Source organism: Montipora foliosa, chromosome 2 (genome assembly GCF_036669935.1).
Source record: "Montipora foliosa isolate CH-2021 chromosome 2, ASM3666993v2, whole genome shotgun sequence".
Lineage (NCBI taxonomy): Eukaryota > Metazoa > Cnidaria > Anthozoa > Scleractinia > Acroporidae > Montipora > Montipora foliosa.
The window spans coordinates 19,213,451-19,234,182 of record NC_090870.1 but is presented as its reverse complement, the minus strand read 5'-3'; the positions used below and the strand labels follow the sequence as shown (position 1 = coordinate 19,234,182).

The 20,732-nt window shown below is 38.0% G+C and overlaps 1 protein-coding gene across 1 annotated transcript; it reads left to right on the top strand.

The window, feature by feature from the left end:
• Positions 1–1,244: 1,244 nt before the first annotated feature.
• On the top strand, positions 1,245–18,886 carry LOC137992621 (uncharacterized). Its single transcript, XM_068838057.1, has 7 exons — positions 1,245–1,423; positions 6,030–6,180; positions 6,709–6,899; positions 11,819–11,898; positions 14,783–14,981; positions 16,588–16,808; positions 17,372–18,886. The coding sequence occupies exons 1-7, from the start codon at positions 1,350–1,352 to the stop codon at positions 17,827–17,829; spliced, it is 1,374 nt and encodes a 457-aa protein (XP_068694158.1). The 5' UTR covers positions 1,245–1,349; the 3' UTR covers positions 17,830–18,886.
• The last annotated feature ends 1,846 nt before the right edge of the window (positions 18,887–20,732 follow it).

The following is a 20,732-nucleotide window of genomic DNA, read 5'->3' as shown; positions in this document are numbered from 1 at the left end:
GAGCCGTGATCGGACCCTTTTATTTCTCGTGAAACGTTAATTTCGTTTTTCTTGCATCGTGAATCGTGATTTTATTCATTAATGTGAAGCGTGATTGAAGAGTTTTTTGTTTTGTGAAATGTGAATTTGCTTCTTATGTCCGTGAAAAAGAATTATCTATTAGCATACAAATGAAGAGCTATCTATTCCATTTCCGGACACAGCTGGTGGCCGCTGTACTGAATCCTTATCAAAGGTCAAAGAACCTGGGGATGAACCTTCCTCCAGGTCTCCCCTGTTCTCCACAGTCCTCAGGGTCTTGTGGGAACAGTTTCAATATGGCGGAGGTTTCGGAAGTCTTGGAAGTCACATGTCCAGTGACCATCCGAGAACACGATGGGGACGTATCATAAAAAAGGTCCTTAGGGCTGTTTTGTGGCCATAAGAGGTAAGTCCAAGACCTCAGTTATTAAACTGTTCTCACCTCTGCGAAATAGCCAAATCATTTTGTCCGTTACTCTTAAAAATGCGGCTTTTTAGCACGTGAAACGCGAAAAGCCCGATTTAGTTTATGTGAAACGTGATCTTTACCCCCCCCCCCCATACCCCCCTCATGTAACACAAGGATAGAATCGAAGATTCACGGAAAACGGAATTTGAAATGCGGTCAGTGTAAAACGCAGACTGCAGACCGGGGGGAAAATGCAGACTGAGGTTATAATTTAACTGTTGGAAAAGTCCAAACTCATTAGACCTAAGGTTAGCATTTCTAAGGGGTTTGGGTTTTTTCAACAGTTACGTTATAACCTCAGTCTACATTTTACCCTTGGTCTGCAGTCTGCGTTTTGCACTGACCGATTTGAAATGTTATGCAGTTGAAGGTAAAGTGGGTATTTGTAGACTTGCTGCTTCGATGTATTGCGCAAATAAACAAGTATCTGTCCTTCTCTTTAATGGTTAATGTTCCTTGACAGTCTTCTCGCCGTTCATAGAGTTTGCGTCCACATTTCATCGTTATTTATCGAGAGTTTCAATAGACGAAGCGAAATAAATGACAGACCGAGTGACCCACACTACAGCATTTTATCGTTTCTCCTTCCCTCATCATCACCATTTCTTTTTTGTTTGAAATAGTTTCTTGTTACACAGAGTTTCAGAGAGCCTTAAGTTGATCCGAGGCTCTGGTGACGAGAATGGTTCGTTTGCATGAAAATATGCAAATGTCATCGCTCACGAAATGCGCGAGATTCGCGCGCGTCTTGTCGTGTTTCTTATTAGAATGCAAACGAGATTTCAAGTAGTGGAGACGCCAGAAGCAGGCAGTGTCGTTTGCTTAGTGTTATTTGGAGCTTTTTGGGTCGCTGAAAAGCATGAGAGTGATTTTTCTTTGTAAAGGAACTAGGGGTGATGTTGCCCCGATTTTGGCGATTGCTCTTGGCTTCAAGTAAGTTATTGAAGTGGTCAGTTTGCGAGATAATTTATGTTAAATGTTATCTCCAGACGTACAGACGCAGCTGATCATGAAGATCTTGTCGTTTCTGTTTTTTGTTTCCTCAAAGTGTCGGGATCAAATCGAGAATTCGAGAAGTTATTTCTTTATTTAAAAGAGCAGAAGTTCTGGAAAACATTGTTTAGCGTACATTTTGATAAAAAGATTGCTGTTTAATATTGATTGTTCGCAAGAAAAGCAGTGTAAAACGATAAGCTTTGAGTTTACTGTGCTGGTGGTGCGTGCAATCAGTTCATAAAGGATTGCCTTCTTTCGCGTTGACATTAATTGTCAACAAAAGTTGAAAAGAGGTCATTCAAAGCTCTTATTACTGTAGTTTTGACCCCATTCCCGCTGAGAGAAATGTTTTCATGTAAACAAACAAAAGATATCCAGTTCTGGTGAGCGGGCGCCTCGATTTTCATATTTTAATAGTGCGAAGTTTCAAGTCCACGTCACTTCCACTTTTACACCAGCATGGATTTAAAAATGTGTGAGTATCACTTGCTCAATCAGGTTCATTTATAGAGCACTAAAGATTGCAATGACCTGTTTTTTAAATTTCATCTTAAAAGTCAAAAATCTATTACTATCCCAGCTATTATGAGGGTTCCTTATAAAATGTTTACGCATGAGGATGAGGCTCTGTCCCTCGACCATCCCCGTTTCTGTCCTGTGGAGTGGAGACAGATGCATGATCTTCAAATCTGGGGGACGTGTGGACCTTGAGAATTAATTACCTACATGTGAGAAAGTTATGTCTTTCTGGGGGTTTTTCCTCTGTACCTGGTCAGCGGTCAACTTAAAAAAAAAAAGCAGCTGACCTAAAGCCCTGGCGAAACAAGAGTGAGAGTTGATGAGAGCTTAAACTCTTGACAGTTTCGAGAGTTGACCAAACAAGAGCGAGAGTTGACGACAGTTTGTCGAGTTTCTCACGCAAAAAAAAAGAAAAACTCTAGGGAAACCATTTCTGACGTAAATATGGTGACTAGCCAGACCACGAAAATGAAGTTTGTGCGCAAATAAGCTTCTCCGTGTATATTTCTAATGCGCTATGTTTTTTGGCAGTCACTTCCCTATTGTGGTAGCCTTTGGAGGAAACTTCCCCAAGGCAAGGTCTTGCCTCATGTCTTTGCCTTAGTGCAAAGATTTCCTTGTGACACCACTTTTCTAAAAAAGCCTTGGCAGTGTCGACCTTGGTCCCCGAATCAGACAAAATTTTTTTTCCCTTTTTATCTGAGCCAGCTGGAAAAAAATAGTAACTGCTGACCGCAAAACTCTCGCTCAAACTCTCGTGCGCAGCCAAGCGAGACAAAAGGTTCAAATTCAATTAGAGCTCTAGAGAGTGTATGAGACTAGCCGAGAGTGGATGAGAGTTCTTGGCCAAACTAGAGCAAGAGTTTCAGCTCTCATCAACTCTTGCTCTCGTTTAGCCAGGGTTTAAATGAGCTCTAAACTTGAGCCCGCGATATGGTCAAGTGATACTGGTCACACTTGCATACATGGAGGAGTGTACAGTTGTAAAGTGATCAAAACCAAATTTTCTCGTACAGATGGGTTACCATATTTTTGGTGCGCGGAGCTCTGCTAAAAACCAGGGAGTCAGTTAGTAGACAGCAATTTAAACCTAGTGTTGCTCTAATATGCACATTCGTATCCTTGCCTGCCTTTAGTTGATTGTATGAGGAGGCAGTATTGCAGACAGATCCACTCTTCATAAAAGAACTGTTAAGTTACACCAGAAACCCGTAAGGGTTGAAACGTATAACGCGCGTTCACAGCTTCCGAATATTTCTGTGCTAAGTACCATATTTGGGAACCCCTCGCTCCACTTAATTTCGCACGAGAACATTGGTAGTATTGCGTCACGGTGTTCTTGCAAACTGATTGGGTGAATGTTTCTCTCTTGTTGTTCCAAATATGGTATTTAGCAAATTGAATATTCAGAAGCTTGTTTCCCAGCACATAAGGGGCTGTTACACGTTTCAACCCTTATGGGTTTCTGGTTACACTCTACAATGTTTCATGTAACATATCAAAAACAAGTGAAACTATTTCATGAGAAACTGATAAAAGGCCAAGTGCTTTTATTGTTTCAAGGTGTTTGTCACCTCTGGAAAACGAAGCAGGAGTTTTTTATGTAGCTTCTAAAATTGTTTACACAGAGTTAGTAATGAGAGGGTATTGTTTCAGGTCCCTAATTTCCCACGAGATTTTGTGATTACTATAATTAAAATATGCAAAATTTGTTGTTGTTTGTTGTAAGTCATGTGGGAGTGAAGATGGCTGAGTCTTTTGCTGTGAATACCATAAACCATTTAATCATTTTCCAGAAACTTAACCTGCGATCAGGCATACCTTTTTTAGACAGGCGCGAAAAGGTACGCCTGATTCAATTTCTTAGCGAGTCGTCTGCCGCCCACCAGTCAAGAGTGATGTTTTCTTGTGTCATGTTATAAATGTGAGCCATTCGATTCAGGAAAGACAATGAAAAAAAAGCACTCCAGCTGGAATGTCTGGGAAGTCAGACTTTATCTATACAATCAAAGCTTAGTAACATATTTCTGCAAATCCTGCTTGACAGTTTGTGCTGTTTCTCTGTTCAAACCATCCAGGCACAAAGAATTTCAAGACAAAATCACAGAAAAGCCTGAATCCCTCACGTTATCAGGTGCAATCAAACTTAATGTAAACTCAAATTTTAAGATGCCAATAAAAGATGCTAATATCTCTGAGGAAAATGGACTTTGAGAAATTCTAGTTTTCCAGCAGCAGCTACTCAACTATCATTTTGTAAGAAGTATATCACTAAACCATTGTTCAGAGCTTTTCTCTGTCAAGCTTGGCTGATTTCCCAATTGTGGCAGCACTTAGTTCTATTCAGCTCTCTTTGGATTCACGACTTGTTGCTTCTGAGTGTATTCCAAAGGACTTACCACAAGTACAAACGATTGCCAAATCCCGTGGGAAGTACAACTATAATGTCTTGTAGACAAACCATTCTTTGGATGCATTCTCTCTGCTCTTCCTTTAAAGATTTTTGAAAAAAAAATTTAAGTTAAAGCAACAGCTGCAGCTGTAAACAGAGCCTAAACATAATTCCTGTTCAAATCCTTCTCAGCGTTTTTGTAACCAATCGGAGCAATCCTCCAATAAACAATTGGTTGGGTTTTCACGAGGACATCATGAAACTCACCAATAATTCCTTCAAAAGAATCTTTTTCCAGTCCATCTAGTTGAAAATGAATTATTAATTGTTACCTTACATTTACCTTTCAAGGTTGTGATCCCCAGCTCCCTCCCTGACACTACTCGTACCTTTTACTCTAAATTACCTTACATTGGTCCTTTTTCTATAATCTCACGCCAAAAAGCTGCACCAATTCGTTAAATGATATTGTAACAGCATATTTGGTATTAAGTTAGTTTTTTCATCCTTTAAAATCAGTAAGATGTTTGGTGTAAAAGATCCTGTCCCTTGTGGGCTCTGTGGGGGTGTGGTATACAAGTTTTCGTGTGCGGACGGTATTGCCTGCTATGTCGGCACCCGGCATTTTTCTACGGGCGTACTTGAGCACAGGTTCAGTGATAGGGTCTCTCACATTTTTAAACATGCGACAAAATTCTCAGCAATGCTGCACCTCACTCTCTAATGATTGTTTCAGTATCCTAGATCACCACCTTCCAGCTTAAGATAAAAAAAGCTATTCATATTCAAGTCGGAAAACCTACACTAAACCATCAACTTTATCATGTCAATTTAAAACTTTCTTTGTACATTGTAATATTTTACATTGTCATGTTTCCTTTTGTCCTTATAGTTTATTAGCATTTAATTTGCACATACTACATGTAGATACTCAACTATGTACTTTGTAATTCAAACTGAAGATGACAGAAGATTTCTTAAAATAATTATTGTAACATGTCTGGTACTACATGTATCCAGACCTTTTGCCAATATGAGCCATTTCCTTTGCTTTTGTGTTAACTTTGTAAGCATTATCATTTGTGATAATTCAGGTTCACATGTTGGCAAGTTTGTTTTGCATCTCAGATGTTTAGATTTTCAATTACAAACTCTTTTTTGATTGGCTACTCAACCTCATTGTGTAAGTAGTTCACCCTCGTAAATAAATAGTGTTTCCTTTCCAGACTGAGCAGCTCCAAGGATGATGAGAAATATGCCACATTTGAGCGTGATCCAGTAACCTGTTTTTTCCATTGTAGCAGTTACGAGGACTGCCTACTAGATTCCTAGGCTTTTTTTTTTTTTTGTCCACTTGTTATTTTCGGCATTACTCCAACCTGGGAAAATACACTTTCATCACCCTCAATACAACCCAACTTAGTGCCCTCTGTTTTTGTGTAACATGTACCACAGGCAACCCACTTAACGCTCACGGATCATCTGGTTCAAATTATGTCATGTCACTTTACATGTAGAAAACACTTATTCCTTCTACAAAATTAATGTTTGCTCTTACTGCTCTTGGGGGCATCAATGGTTTCCAACACACTGGGATTTGATGTGTGATAAAAATGTAAATTTTTTTTCTAGACATGCAAACTCCAATGATTCCTGCACACTGGCTACCCATTCTTGCCATAGGCTCAAATTTGACGACATTCTTAAAAAGCACAACATTGACTTTGCAGCAGTGGATGAACTTGGAACAGATACTGGACCCCGTAACATTGAAAAATTGGAGGTGTGACAGCTTAATTTTACCTTTCTTATTCCTAATAACAATAATATTATGATAACTTTATTTATTAGTGTCAGTGGACTTAGCACAAGAACGCTAATGGAGGACGCCAATGAACTTAACTAAACTCAAATCATTGCCAATTAATCAAATATTGCTTTTTGTGGAAAGTGGAAAACTGGAGTACCCGGAGAAAAATCTCTTGGAGCAGAGAAGAGAACCAACAAACTCAACCCACATATGGCTCTGATTCTGGGAATTGAACTCGGGCCACATTGGTGGCCACTGCGCCCTCCCTGTTCCCCTACTCATATTTACAATTATTAATTTATTATGAGAACAATCAAATTGGGTGTTGAGATTTTCAATTTAGCAGTTCTGAAAACTTTTAGTCCATAATTTGCCCTCTTTGCTCAAAGCAAGGTGTGATCTTTGGCTAACAAGTGCCCAGCTCATAAAGAAATACCCATAAATCAGGATTAAGCATGAATGAACTCAACTAAGTTGTTTTATTGATTTCTTATTGATTAGCTTCAAGTGTGTGGTGGAAGAGGTTTTTCCAAGGGCCAGCAGCAGGAAAGAATAATGGAGATGCATGGTAGTTTGAGAGCTTGCAGAGGAGCTGATGCAATTGTTTTCAATTTGTTTGCTTGTGAAGGATGGTTCATTGCAAAGTACTTTGATGTACCATGTGTTGCTGCATCTCCATTTGCTGTTACAAGGTGAAAATAATGATACTCATGATTGTGCAATCGGTCTCAGCTAGCTGTTACATTTGCCGCTACCGCAGTAAACTATTGTATATTACAATAATTGCAATTTCAGAAACCACCTTTAATCAACCCACCAATCAGATTTGATCTTATTACCAAACATTTAAGTTGCTTTGTAAAAAAATTGTCTGTTAGAACACACTAAGCCTTAAAAGGAATTCAAAGAAAAGGAACAGTTATCATTGTCACCCCTTTAATATTAAAGTTTAATGCTTATTTAGTATATAGTACATGTATGTGTGCAGAGATTTGCTATTAAAATTAGCAGGCCATATTCTACAGTACACGTTTTTCATCTCTTTTCTGTTGCATAAAGATATAAAAGTTTTTGAATCTTGCAAGCAACTATGTTAAAAAGCCAGGAAGTTTTATCATTAATAATTTTTTCATATCCCAGATATTTTTATGGCGGTTGAACCTTCCACATGACTTTCACTAGTTTCCTTTCCTGCGCAGCTGATTACCACAGAGATACATGTATGATAAATGTCTTTCTATTCTCATTTTGGCAAGATTTCCGCACAGGTCCCTACTTCATTATGCATACACTCCTTTGTTTCAAGAAAACAATAGCGAAAACAATAGACGTCCTTTGGGACTGTGGCGCTTTGTTCTTTCTTTTTAGAGGTTTTTTTTCTAAGTCTATATGGACTTAAAAAAAAGTAGGTCGAACTTCTGTCTGAAATACGGAAAATCGAACAGTTTTTCCTGCTATTTCGGCACTTTTCCTGCAATTTTACCCATTTTTCAGTTTTAGAATAAGCGCAAGAAGTGGAGTTTCAAGCAATCGTTGTAATAGGGTTCAGATTCGCCAACATAACAAACAAACCAAATAAAAGTACTGTCATAAAAAATATAATGGCTACCTGCTCTTTTTATCGTGAAATTGTTCTTCCTGTCTGTCTAAAAATTCGCCGAGACACTGCAAAGTGTATATTTTCTTCCTTTCCTGTATTTAGGATCACGAATGGTGCATTTAGAGGGATTTTGCGATTTATCGCTCTTTGTAGAGATCGGCAATATGCTCAATGATACTTCCAAGTAAATAGCTTTGGTAGAGATCCTTGGATGTTCCCCTACGAGGCATACTTCGTTTCACTCCCCATCATGTCTTTTCAATGCCCTGCTGTGGGCTCGTTTGTCTGGGTCGACGAAGTTTAGGCGATGTTTAACTGCGGTCAGATGATGTTAGCCCTTGTCTTGTAGGCAGTTGTAAACTTTCCGGCCACAGGTAGCTAGGGCTAATATTTTTTCAAGAAAAGTTTACGGTCAGAAAATTAATGTGTGTTCTTGCGGATTGAAGGCTATCCATTGCAGTTTTTTCTTGAGCATCGCGAAACAGATCCATCTCCCGATGCGGCACTTTGTCTTTGCCAACTGACTGCGTTTTCACACAGGTTTTGGACACAGAAGACGAAAGTAAATTGCTTTCTTTGCACCACTCTATGCACAACTCTGGAAAGGCTATAAAGCAGGGACAATTTCCAAATGATCAAATCTCCCATTGCTGTGACCCTTTACTTCGGTAGCCATCTTGATTATTACGAAGACACAAGTTTGCTTCAAAAGAAGGGAAACATGAAACGATTTTAATTGCAATGAACTCGTGCATAAAAGTTTCCCATCAAAGATGCACCAATCAGACTTTAAGCGTGGTATACTCTTCCACGCAGTGAACTTATAAGTGTGCCGCACGCACGGGGCATGAAGGAAAAGCAGGTCACAGTTCACAGCAATACTGGAAAACCTAAAACTATCACAGGGACTAACCTTAAGCCTAAACAGTGCCTTTAGTCGTGACTAGGGTTACGGTTAGCATTATTAAAGGGATGGGTTGTTTCAAGAGTAGTAAAACAGGGATCTCTTAACGGTAACCTACAAGTGTAAGTTCGATTGTAGGTGCTCGGCGCGGCACGTGTATATAATTACGTATCATTGTTATGTAAATAGTCACCCAGAATTCAAAATAAATATCATTTTCAAGGTGTGAATTAGCAACTTGACACGTTAGTTCAGTGGTAAAGAACAGGGACAAGTAATCCAGAAGTTTACAGTGGGTCGGAGTTCAAGGCAAGCTGTGACATATCATAGGATAAAATGGCAGAAAAAGCCGAGCGGGATCTGGAAATAAGAACAAAACGAAGGGATAGAAAGGGGAAAGCTGGGACAAAAACGAGTAACGGTGTGGGCGATGAAGGGAAAGAAGAGAGAGTGGGAGGGAGAGAAATAATGACATCCGTTTTTATTCATCCCGTAAGTACAAATTACCCATGTATATATTCGGTTCTCTTGGGTATACGTATTGTTCTACAAAACAATAGCGCGAATGAATAATTTATTTATTCTGCATGCATAATGAAGTAGGGACCTGTACGGAAATCATTCCCTCATTTTCTTGGTCCTTACTGTAAATTACGGCCCCTTGTTTTTCCCCATATATTTATGGCCTTCGCACTTGGGCGGTACATAGTTACATACTGTACATATACGTGCATAAAAATTATACTATTTGTTAAGGCAGGTCAGTTTGCGGCAACCTGAAGGCTGGTGTGGACCTGCCAACAACTTAATTAAAATCTATATAATTTACAAAACCTTAAAAATGAAAATAATAAATTAAAACTTCTAAAATTTAAAAACTAAGTACGGTATATTGTACCGTACATGCGAGAAGTAATTAATACGCCTTAAATTATAATTTAAGTATTAGTGTTGCGTGTTTCGAATAGGGCTGTGAATTGATCAGGTAAACTATTATGATAGACCTGGTACATTATAGAAGCGAGCCTACACTTGTAAATGTAGACTAGTGGTTTCCATTTTACAAGTTCAAGAACGTCAGTGTCAGGAGTTTCGGTAAGGAGTTTGTGGATTAGTTTGGCTGCTTTCAGGTGCAAATGTTCCAAAGTATAAAATGCAGATGGTGAGCAAGATCCCCATGGCAAATAGTGATGCATTAAGTGATGCTTGGTACAATCCCTTTGAAATATATTTCTTCCAAGACACTTGAGGGAAGGACTTTAAACTTTTTCAGAAATTTTAGCTTTTCTCCAAATAAATCTAAGGGGAAAAACATGGGCTGTAATTTTAAGTACGGCCCCTGAACTGTTAAGAACTAGCAAGAGGTAATTTAGCCCAAGACAAATCTTGTCTTCTTCAAATTGGGGACAAATCAATTACACAGATCAGATAAATCAAATCAAAAGTTACCAGTAGGTTTCAGGGGAAGGAGAGAGTGGAATACAACCATGGTGAAAAACATCCCAGCTGAGCTGAGTGGAGAACCAACAAATCTATTTTATAGTAACCTACATGTAACTTAATCCTCACTCTACAATGGATTATTCTGGTTGTGGAGGGAATTCTCTCAAGACTGGTTGAAAGAATTAGTTCAGTTCATTAAATAAATTAATAAGTGGTTCAAATCTTACCATCCACTGTTGCAAAGTAACTACTGTGTAGCCTATCATCTTTCTTGTGGACACATGATACCAACATCGACAAATTATACCACAATGTAGTTGCATTATCACATTGAATAAAATGACATTGTCAAGCCTGCATACCAGCAGGACACCTTGTCTAAGAACCTGGATAAAGTGCCTACTAGCTCACTGTAAGTTCTTGTAACTCAATGGGCAGAGCATCCAGTAGTGTTAACTGTACAGTAGTTTAACCTAAGTTTAAACTACAACATGCACAAGATGAAAAATCAAGTCGAAATAAAAGATCAAAGTGAGGAAAGACAAGCTTCCCCCTCCCCCTTTGAAAATCAGCGTTGTGTGGTGACCTGAGTGTGTGATGCTGAGGTTGTGTAGGTTATGCGTCAAACCAACACCTAAACCAACCGATTGAAGAACATACACCTGTAAAGGATCGCCAGTCAGAAACCATCTCAGAGAGCAGCATGATAGGGAGGCAAATGACATTGCAAAAAGTTTTTCAAATTTTAAGGAAGTGTCAGAGCAAAATTAATTTGATTGTCTTACCAGTATATTCAAAATGTTATTTATTGATCCATTGACACCTCAAACACCCTAGGATGTCCCCAGTTAACGTCAGCAAGTCTGGCATCAGACACTGAATAAAAGTCTCTGTGGACGGCCGTAGCCGCCACAGTTAAATGTAAAAAGACTAGTCGCCACGATTCAACTGAAATGATAAATAAAATTTACAAAGGTACAAATGAAGTTTACATGAATTGTGAGGCTGGAAATACATGTATGCAAACGAACGAGACGAATACTTACAAAACTGTGGTAAAAAGTTCTAAATTTCATCGAGTCCGATGTTATCCTGTTCGCAAAAACGACACGTCAACTGCTTCTGGCAAGACTAACAATTACACATGGACCAGAACTTATACTATTTTTATGAATAAATTTGCAAGTAACAACTTACAATTAACACGTTAAGACAATAGATTTTACATCCATTCATACGGCGCTACAGTCTCATTCCCAGGGGTCAATGTGTTTAAGAACTGAAACCAACTCGAAACATTAAACAGTGTGATACGATCCTCGCAAAAGGATTTGTTTGGATCAAAAAAGCTTATTGTTGTTTATTGTTTCATTGTTTTCTGTTCCCTTTCAGTTTGTTAACTTCACAAGTATTTACCACTTATGTTACATATTGTATTGCATTTTAGCGTTTGTGACAATTTTAAATATTAATCTTTTAAAACTATTTTGAACAGTTAGAAAGATATTTACATGTATGCTTACAATGTATGTTTTATACTTGTATGTTTTTACTCGCACTTTAAAATGACCTCAGCGAGGTCAAAACGTCTTGACTTCTGATGGTAATAAAAATGATTGTTATTGATTATTTGTACCTAATCTGGTTTTCATTGATTTTGTTAGAACACCCCCTGTGACATTTGAGAGCAAATTTGTCGATGCTTATCCTGATTTGTACGAGAGACTACGCGAGTCACCCCGAGGTATTTTTGAAATGTCTTTTTTCTTCTATCAGAAAACTAACAAGAAAGTCTATTATATATTTTGTCAAATGTTATGTAAGATTATTTCATTGTTTGAAGTGATCAAATACAGTCATGTAAATGTCCATTCAGGCATAAAATCACTGACGAACTGTGAAAAGCATGAAAACTAAAGGGCTCTGTCAGATTTCGGGCTGTTTCAATATTATTGTGCGCAAAATCGGCTAAAATTTTGCACGTGGCCTAGAATTACATGTAACCTTAAAAAGTTTGCCTTGGACTTTTCCCCTCTGGTTTAAATAATTAACCCATTGACTCCAAGACCACCCCACATTGACGCATAAAATCGTTTGGTGTTTGAAAGAGTAAACTCTACTAAGTCTTTTCTTAGGAGTCAATGGGTTAAGCTTCATTTTTGAAAACATTGCCAAAATCTGTCAACTTTGTCTGTCAAGTGAGAAACAAAACATAGACCTTTTTCCTCAGACTTCAGAACGAATAGGCCAGTGGCTGACAGTCAACAAAGTGCAAAATGTTTTTGGAGAAAATTCCATGGGTTTAAATCACTAATGCTCAAAATGTTTTGAGTGTATGGGCGCTCTTTTTTCCTGTGTGCCTTACAAACTAACCCTTGCACATGTACAGTATAATGGCCCCTTTTGTGCTTAACCTAGCAGAAACAAACTGGTCTATATTTTTTAATAAAACCCACCATACTTATTTTTTTACTATGTGTAATTCCGGACGACTTCACTTGTCAATGGGGCACCCCCAGGAGTCAATGGGTTAAGTAGCTGGTAGTAAGAAAAGCCCAAACTACACACAAGGCACTTACAAGGATGTGTAGCAAGGTTCTCAACTTGTATTCATTTGAGAAAGGTGTTCCATGGCTTTTATGAAAGTACTATCTTAACCCATTGACTCCTGGGGGTTCCCCATTGATGAGTAAAATCGTCTGGTGTTAGACAAAGTATAATACTAATTATGGCCGGTTTAGGCTGGTCTAGGGGTGAAAGGGTTAATCCCTGAGCAATAGAGTGGTTTTCAAATGAGTGCCGTAAAACCAAAACCAAAGTAATTGCTTTGGCCAATCAAAAAGGACGCAGACAATCCAGTAAACCAATCAAAACTCGAAGTAATTACACGAAGCCGACACAAGGCACGGGAAAATGTGCACGCGAGAGCCACGATTGGTTTTGGTTTCACTTCTGATTGGTTAAAAAACTGGTGCAAGAACTTTGAACCAATCACTGAATGAAGTAATGCATACCACAGTAATTCGCTAATTACTTTCGACACTCAATTAAAAACCGCTCTATTATATAATAATTATTATAACATAACAGTTTTGCAGTGAATAATTAAGGGCCATGCCACCTAAGAAGAGGAAATTTTTCCCTGGCGTATGACAATGCAGAAAAGTAGATCTTAGTTATTGGAATGTGAAATGAAAATAGGGGGTAACCATCCATTTTTTGGAGATAACTGAGTTAACTTTGTTTTTGTGGTAGTGCACTTTTTAAGTGCACTACACACTGTGTCACCAGGTTGTATGAGTGTAAGAGTGTAAGAGTGTAAGTCCGTGGTGACAACAGGCCTCTTGGAATCGTGCTTGAGATGAGCCCCAAAATCGGCAAGAATTCAATTGTGACAATGATGAGTAATAAAGCAGCTGCTATTTCCAAAACCATGGATCCGAATTACCAAAAGGATTACCTGGTGATAAATAACTTCGTCTAGGAAAGTAAATTTTTGACTTTGCAGAAACAAAACAAAAAAAAAAAACTAACAAAAACAAAAACCCGGTGTCTTGGCATCATTTTGACACAAAAGTATCCCTTGTTTCGCGAGTAAACATGCCAGGTAAACGCAAAATTGGAGCAAAATTGTGATGTGGTTGAACCACAATCCATTCCCTCGATTATTCACCATATTCAGTGGTTTTTTACACATACATATTGCGGGCTCTTTGTTTTGTACAACTTCGCGATGATTGTCCCTACTTACAAATGATGCAATTTAATTTGCTACCTTAACTTGCGGCTAAATTTTTATACCTTGTTGTATCTTTTGTTAAAATTTCGAGCCAAGGGTACGTTATGAAAACGGTTTAACTAGAGTCCTGAGCTCATTCCCGAAAAATGTGTGGAATTAATCTTGCGAACAAAATGGCCTGTTTTGTTCAATGTTCAGGAAAATAAGCGTTTCAAAATAGTCAATCTCTTTGGCTTTTGTGTTTACAGTGAGGATGGTAAGCAGCTGCCTTATCACTAAAATCAGGCATTTCTTCAGTTTTATGCGGAAAATATCATAATTATGCATAGGATGGGGATTTTAGGGAATTGTGCGGATCCGCATCGACGCATCCTGTCAGATGCCATGCTGAGTAATGGCAATGTGTCAGTAACGTGTTATAACATGTGATACTGTATCTGTTGTTGTGTTAATAACCATCGCTTTTTGTTCAACAGGAAATATCTTTTAAGGTTCCATCTCTTTGTTGCTGTTTGTTGATCGCCATCTTGGATAATCAGCTGTGCTTGAATGAATTCGAACAAAAGCAGAACGTGAAATGACCCCTTTCATAGTGCCTCCATGTTTAAAACTGAAAACAGTGTGGAATATCATTTTATTATGGCCCCAAACACGCAGTTTTGTAACTGAGGTTTTCAAATTTTGCCAGCATTCATGGGGCTCTGCCAGGGTAAATTCCAACAAGCGACATGGCCTGAAAAGTAGCAACAGCATGTTATTAGTGAAACTGCAGTGAACGACATCCCTTCTTTAAATTTCCTTTAATTTCCAACAGCAAACATTGACAAAGCACCAACACAAGACCTATTAAAATTGAGACAAGCGACATCCATGATTATCTTTTGTGTAGGTCGTGTGAGTTATGGCGACATTGACCATTGGATGTGGAGACTTTTCTTGGATGATTTTGGTGAGTTTTGTGACAGTATTGGTCTTCCAGTGTGTCCTTATGCTGAGTTGAGACCTGATGATCCTCTTCCTCCATCCACCACTTTGCTGTATGGGATCAGTCCTAAAGTGATTGAAAAACCTCAGTACTGGCCAAGCAGGTTAGTAAAAGACATGCCAGCTCACAGTAATAAAGACATAAGATCTAACAGGCCTGACAATATCATCAAAGATCAAGAGGGAAAACTTGTACGGTATGTTGATTGATATAGTTGCATGTATCCCTACTGAAAGAAACACTCTAGCTCTGTCAAAATGATAGGGTCCTCAAAACCAAAACTGTGCCCATATGTATATTTTTATATCATCAGAGCTCTGCAGGTATCATTAAGAAGGGCTTTGAAAATTATTTCCAAAGAAATCCAAATATCAACATCGAGGAGCTACAGAAGTTTGGTGTATATGAAAATGCATGGCTGTTGATCTGCTCGCCACTGACAAATCACGATATTTTGCTGAACCTCGTCCAATAATTGTTAATTATTATTATTATTATTATATTGTACTTCAATTTGTGTACATTTTGCCTTCTGGGGCCAGAACCAAACCATGGTTAAAAGGCACTAGAGCAGTGTTTGTTCGATTTACTTGATTGAAAGTACCTTTCTCAGAATGTGTGCTTTTCCCAGAAGTGCTGTTTTTTGAATTTCCTGTAGGTTGTTATTGCCCAGGATTTTGCGGAGATGTTGTTATTGTTATTGTTATTGTTCTTGTTCTTGTTCTTGTTCTTGTTCTTGTTCTTGTTCTTGTTCTTGTTCTTGTTCTTGTTCTTGTTCTTGTTCTTGTTATTGTTATTGTTATTGTTATTGTTATTGTTATTGTTATTGTTAAATTATGCTTTAATACTCTCAGATAAAAGGTGTTAAATCTGGTTTTCATTGGTAACCAAGAAGTATCCTTCATTTTTTGTTCCTTTTCTGTCTACATCTACAGTATTATTATTATTATTATTATTATTATTATTATTATTATTATTATTATTATTATTATTAATGTCATTTAACACACACCTTTCATCACTCTTAACACTCGTTTTTGGCCATTATTATGCATGCCTGCAATAAACATCTTATTACCATAAAAACGCGCAGATAAGCCGCACCCTCAGGCTGAATTTAGCAGCTCAAATTTTGGAAAAAAATTTTTTTTGGAAAAAAATCAAAAGAAAACCATTGTCAAGTCTTGAGAAGTCTTCTTCATCATTCACTGTTCCTCGAACGTAAACTCACTCTCAACATTGAAATGGAAAATACTTCAAAGTCTTACCCACAATTTTAGGACTTGAACATAATGAACATAGTTTCTACCAACTTTGACATATGATTGATCTTTTTCTGCTATTTCACCAACACAGTTTTTCCATGATTGTTGCAAATCGGATGTCAAAATACGTGTACGATTCGTGCTCCGATAATGTTGGGCCGACAAATTGTTTTGTGTAAACTGACCTTTAGGGTTGTTGACCTTTTGGCTGCTTAAATGAATGGATGATCAATCAATGTTTGGGTTTTCATGTGCTTCTTTATTTACCTGCCAGAGGACAGAGGGAATGACTTGTGATTAAGCTGGTGTAATTTTAACACTTTTCATGGGATCATTCATTGAATGAACAGTCTTACATGTATGTGCAGATCACCAAGTTATTGCCTTGAACAAAGTAACAGTGTATGTATCAATCTAATGCTGTTGACCATTATTTCTCAACAGTGTTATTCTGTGCAGTTATTGGTTTCTGGATGAATCATCAGAGGTAATTGATGACATCAGTGTGTATCATCCCTCGTCAGGGTCCAGCGCTTTAGTAGACTTTCTGTCAGGGGTTGAAAAATATGATGACCGTCCAGTTTACATTGGCTTTGGTTCGATGGAAGAGCTGGGATTCTTTTCCAGCATTGACTGTGTTGAACTGCTTTGTATTCTAAATGAAGGTATGGTCATTGTTTTGTGCAAAAAATTAATTTTCCAAAAACAATGTTGTCTCTACCCATTTTTTTGAGAGCTGTTAATATACATGTAATAATTGTTTTTTTAAAGTTTTGACTCCTAGTACTATGTTTAGTGCTTCTATTATAAGTGTAGGCATCTTGTGGCTCCTATTAAACCAAAGAATAGGATAGCTAAAACCATTAATTTTTGGGACCCAGCTATTAAAAATATTAAAGAGGTGTTGGGCTGGTAACCAGAGTCCTCTGTCTATACATTTAAAAACTAAATTTGCCACAGTGACTGTTTTTTAATCAGTTTTCTGTGTCCTAGGGGAGTTTCATAGTCACTGTGACACCATTTGACCGACAGTTCAAGTCTTTTACATGTACCTTCAAACTGGCACTGTCTATTGAGATGGGTTAAATGCATTTTTAGTGCAAGACAGTTTACATTACCCTCCCCCTTTCATATACCGTATACGTTTGTAAAATAATAAGTCTAAACAAAATAAAGAACACATGAACCATGCCTTCCTGCCAGTATTTGTCGTTATTTTTCCTTGCAGGTCTTGTTCAGTGTGGAAAGAAGGCACTTCTACAGCTCAACCCAAAGTCTAACCTTCTTAAGTCGTGGGAAATGTTATGCAAAAATTTCCAAAACTGCAACATCCATTGCATCATGCAGTATGTGCCACATTCCCAGCTCTTTCCTCTGTGTCAAACTGTGGTCCATCATGGTGGTAGTGGAACTGTTGGCATGGCATTGAAGTGTGGCATTCCACAGGTTGTTTGTCCATTTATGTTTGATCAATCTTACTGGGGAGATAAAGTTTCTTGGATGGGTGTGGGTGAATCTGTTGGACACCCAAGGTCACTCAAACCAGAGTCATTTGCTTCGGCACTTGTCAATGTAGCATGTGATGACATTCGTACTATGGCTGCCTCATATGGAAAAATGTTGCAGAAAGAAAAAGGTGTGGAGTATGCAGTGCAGCAACTTGTTACAGAGTTTAGCACACTATGACAGGTTTTGGTGAAGTTCACTGTTACTGGTACTTTTCCAAGTAAAGAAATATTTGATGTAATGTATCATACAGTAATACAGTAATACCCATAAATTATTTGATTCAAATATAGTATGTCATCTAACAATTTTAGTGTAATTTTTCCACTTAATGCATGTGTCGATGGAAACTCACTGTGTTGAGCATCCCCAGTGGTTACTTAGCAACCGAATCCTCGCATGATACTTCTTGTTGTGTGGGCTAACAACAGCAGAATTACTGTAAAGGAATGCACGGGGCACAGCGAACATATCACGGGGCATGCGGTTTGAAGTTGTGGACAGCGGTTGAAACAAAGTGAGTTTCAACCTATGGCGGAGGTCTCTTTTCCTGTACAACACAAACGGAGACGAGACTTTTGCTAGCAGGGAAGCTCTGGGAGCCATTTGCAATGTAAACTTACCATTAAAGGGGACAGATTTTGAGTGGACTTGCATTTTGTTAACCCATTCGTCCCTCACTAGCGGCCACCATTGATAAATAAAATCATCTGGCATTAGATAGAGTAAAAATATCTCAATCTCTGAGGACTGAAAGGGTTAACGAAACTGCAAGCTCATTGTGCAACTAATATTATAAATAAAACGGAATCAAGTTCATTTTTGTCTAGAAATTTAGAGTGCACTCAAGTAGATTTGGTTGGATGATTTTTGTTGGGGTGATGTTTAAACTTCAGTAGCATGATTGGATAAGAAATACACAATTCATTTCTTGAAAAGAAATTTTCAAATCTCATTTTACAACATAATCTTAATCTATTAGATTTAAGTTATTATGTAAATGTCATCAAAGACTATGTCTTTGTTTCTTGTCTACCAATACAAGCATAGCTCTGTTAAGGTATTGAAATTATTGATTTTAATTTATTCAGTGTACACATTTACGATGAGATCAATATTTATTCTATCAGATTATTGTTTTAGGAATTCTTTAAATTCTTTAAAAAATGGCATTTAGCAAATCAGGGAGCTCATTGTAGCCCTTTTTTTCTAAAAATAAATCAGTCATTCTTCTGTGCATGATGTCCATAGATGCTGGTCTGTAATTTTAGGGCCTGGTCTCGGGGTTTGTGCTTTGAAAAACGCATGTCCACTCTGCCGTCACACGGGTCACGCCCCGTGACTTCGCAATATGCCAATGCGACGCTCTCACTAATTGAATTCTGAAGACACTGATGTTAGGAGCTGGTAATTCGTAGTTTTAAATGTTCCAGTGATGAATGATCAACGAACGATATGATTTTTCAAATCACTCATATATTAAACTGCGGATATCATGAAATCAAGTGAGCTATGATCCTTGCTATTATCGAATTATGGACACAAACCTAGTACAGTTTGCTCCACGAGTAGAACAGCCGCGTGCACGAATTAACAAGATGGAAAGAAATTACTGACCGAGATAGTGCTTTTTTTTCCTGAAGCATCCCAGCAGGCCGGAAACCTAAATATTTGAATCTGATTGGCTAATTGCGCGCCCCTGAACCTTCCAGCTTTTTTACGATACCGACTGGGGTCCGAAGTTTTCCTGCGCTAATCGCGGCAAGTTGAAATTTCTGCGCATGTTTTCAAACAAACCAACACTTACCCATTTAAACAACTTCCCGAAATGACAAATATTCAAGAAATATAATTTCCGTATGAAATGGATTCAGAGGAGAGTAAAAATGATAAAAAATAAATGTACCTGATGATAGGAAGGTCTTCATTGCATGTCCTATTACGCAGTGATTTTGATAAAAAAGTTAATCAGTTTGCAGCGTGGTTATCGTATACCCAAATTAACCATGCCATTCTACAAACTTAAGACCATCGGTTTCCTACACGGACCAGGAGGCTATTGTAAAAAAAAAAAAAATACGAGATGGGAAAAGGCTCTATATTCCTTGTCCAGAGTACAAGGGTTAGGTTTAGGGTGAGGGTTAATAACAAACTTAATAGAGCAACATGGTTATCGTATACCCATATATTAACCATGGCATTCTACAAACTTAAGACGCGGCAAGGACAAGGAGGCTAAAATAAAAAAACCCACGAGATGGGAAAAGGCTCTTTATTCCTTGTCCAAAGTACACGGTGACTTTAATAAAAAACGTTAATAGACCAACATGGTTATTGTATACCCATATTATGGGCATATATTAACCATGGCATTCTACAAACTTAATTCCTACAAGGACAAGGAGGCTAATATAAAAAAACCACGAGATGGGAAAAGGCTCTTTATTCTTTGTCCAAAGTACACGCTGATTTAATAAAAAACGTTAATAGAGCAACATGGTTATCGTATATCCATATTATGGGAATATGTTAACCATATGCGTGGAATTCTACAAACTTAAGACGAGATAGAAAATTGTTGATCATTGTTCTTTTTTTATAGCCCGACTTCATATATCTAGATTTGTTCATTTAGTCCTTTCACGGGAACACATGAGCCTCACAAACTGACCTGCTCCCAACTGTAAGGCTTCATAGCTTAGTTGGTAGAGCATTGCACTTGCATCGCTGAGGTTATGGGTTCAAACGCCGTTGAAGTCCTGAATTTTTCAGCCTTCTCTATGCAAATTATTTCTAAAATTGCGTTCATAAGTGCGAGGCAAGAAAAGATCTGGCTTCAGTTGATCAAAAGGTGGACGCTATCCACCGGATAAATCACCATCCATTGGATAGTGCTATTGGTTTCACTATTACTTATCCACTGGATAGTGATTTATCTGGCCGATAGCACTATCCAACGTTTGAACAACTCAGGCCTGGTCTACCGGTATGCCGACAATTTCAAACTAAGACGCACTTATTATAATAATTATTGCTTCTTTTTTTTTATTTTTTCATAACAGTTAGACACCCCATGTTTAGTT

Excerpts from the sequence above, each read along its gene's own strand:
- LOC137992621 (XM_068838057.1), top strand. The coding sequence starts at position 1,350 with ATGAGAGTGATTTTTCTTTGTAAAGGAACTAGGGGTGATGTTGCCCCG. Across the intron at positions 6,900-11,818 it reads TCTCCATTTGCTGTTACAAG|AACACCCCCTGTGACATTTG; the intron begins GTGAAAATAATG and ends TGATTTTGTTAG. Across the intron at positions 16,809-17,371 it reads GCTTTGTATTCTAAATGAAG|GTCTTGTTCAGTGTGGAAAG; the intron begins GTATGGTCATTG and ends TTTTCCTTGCAG.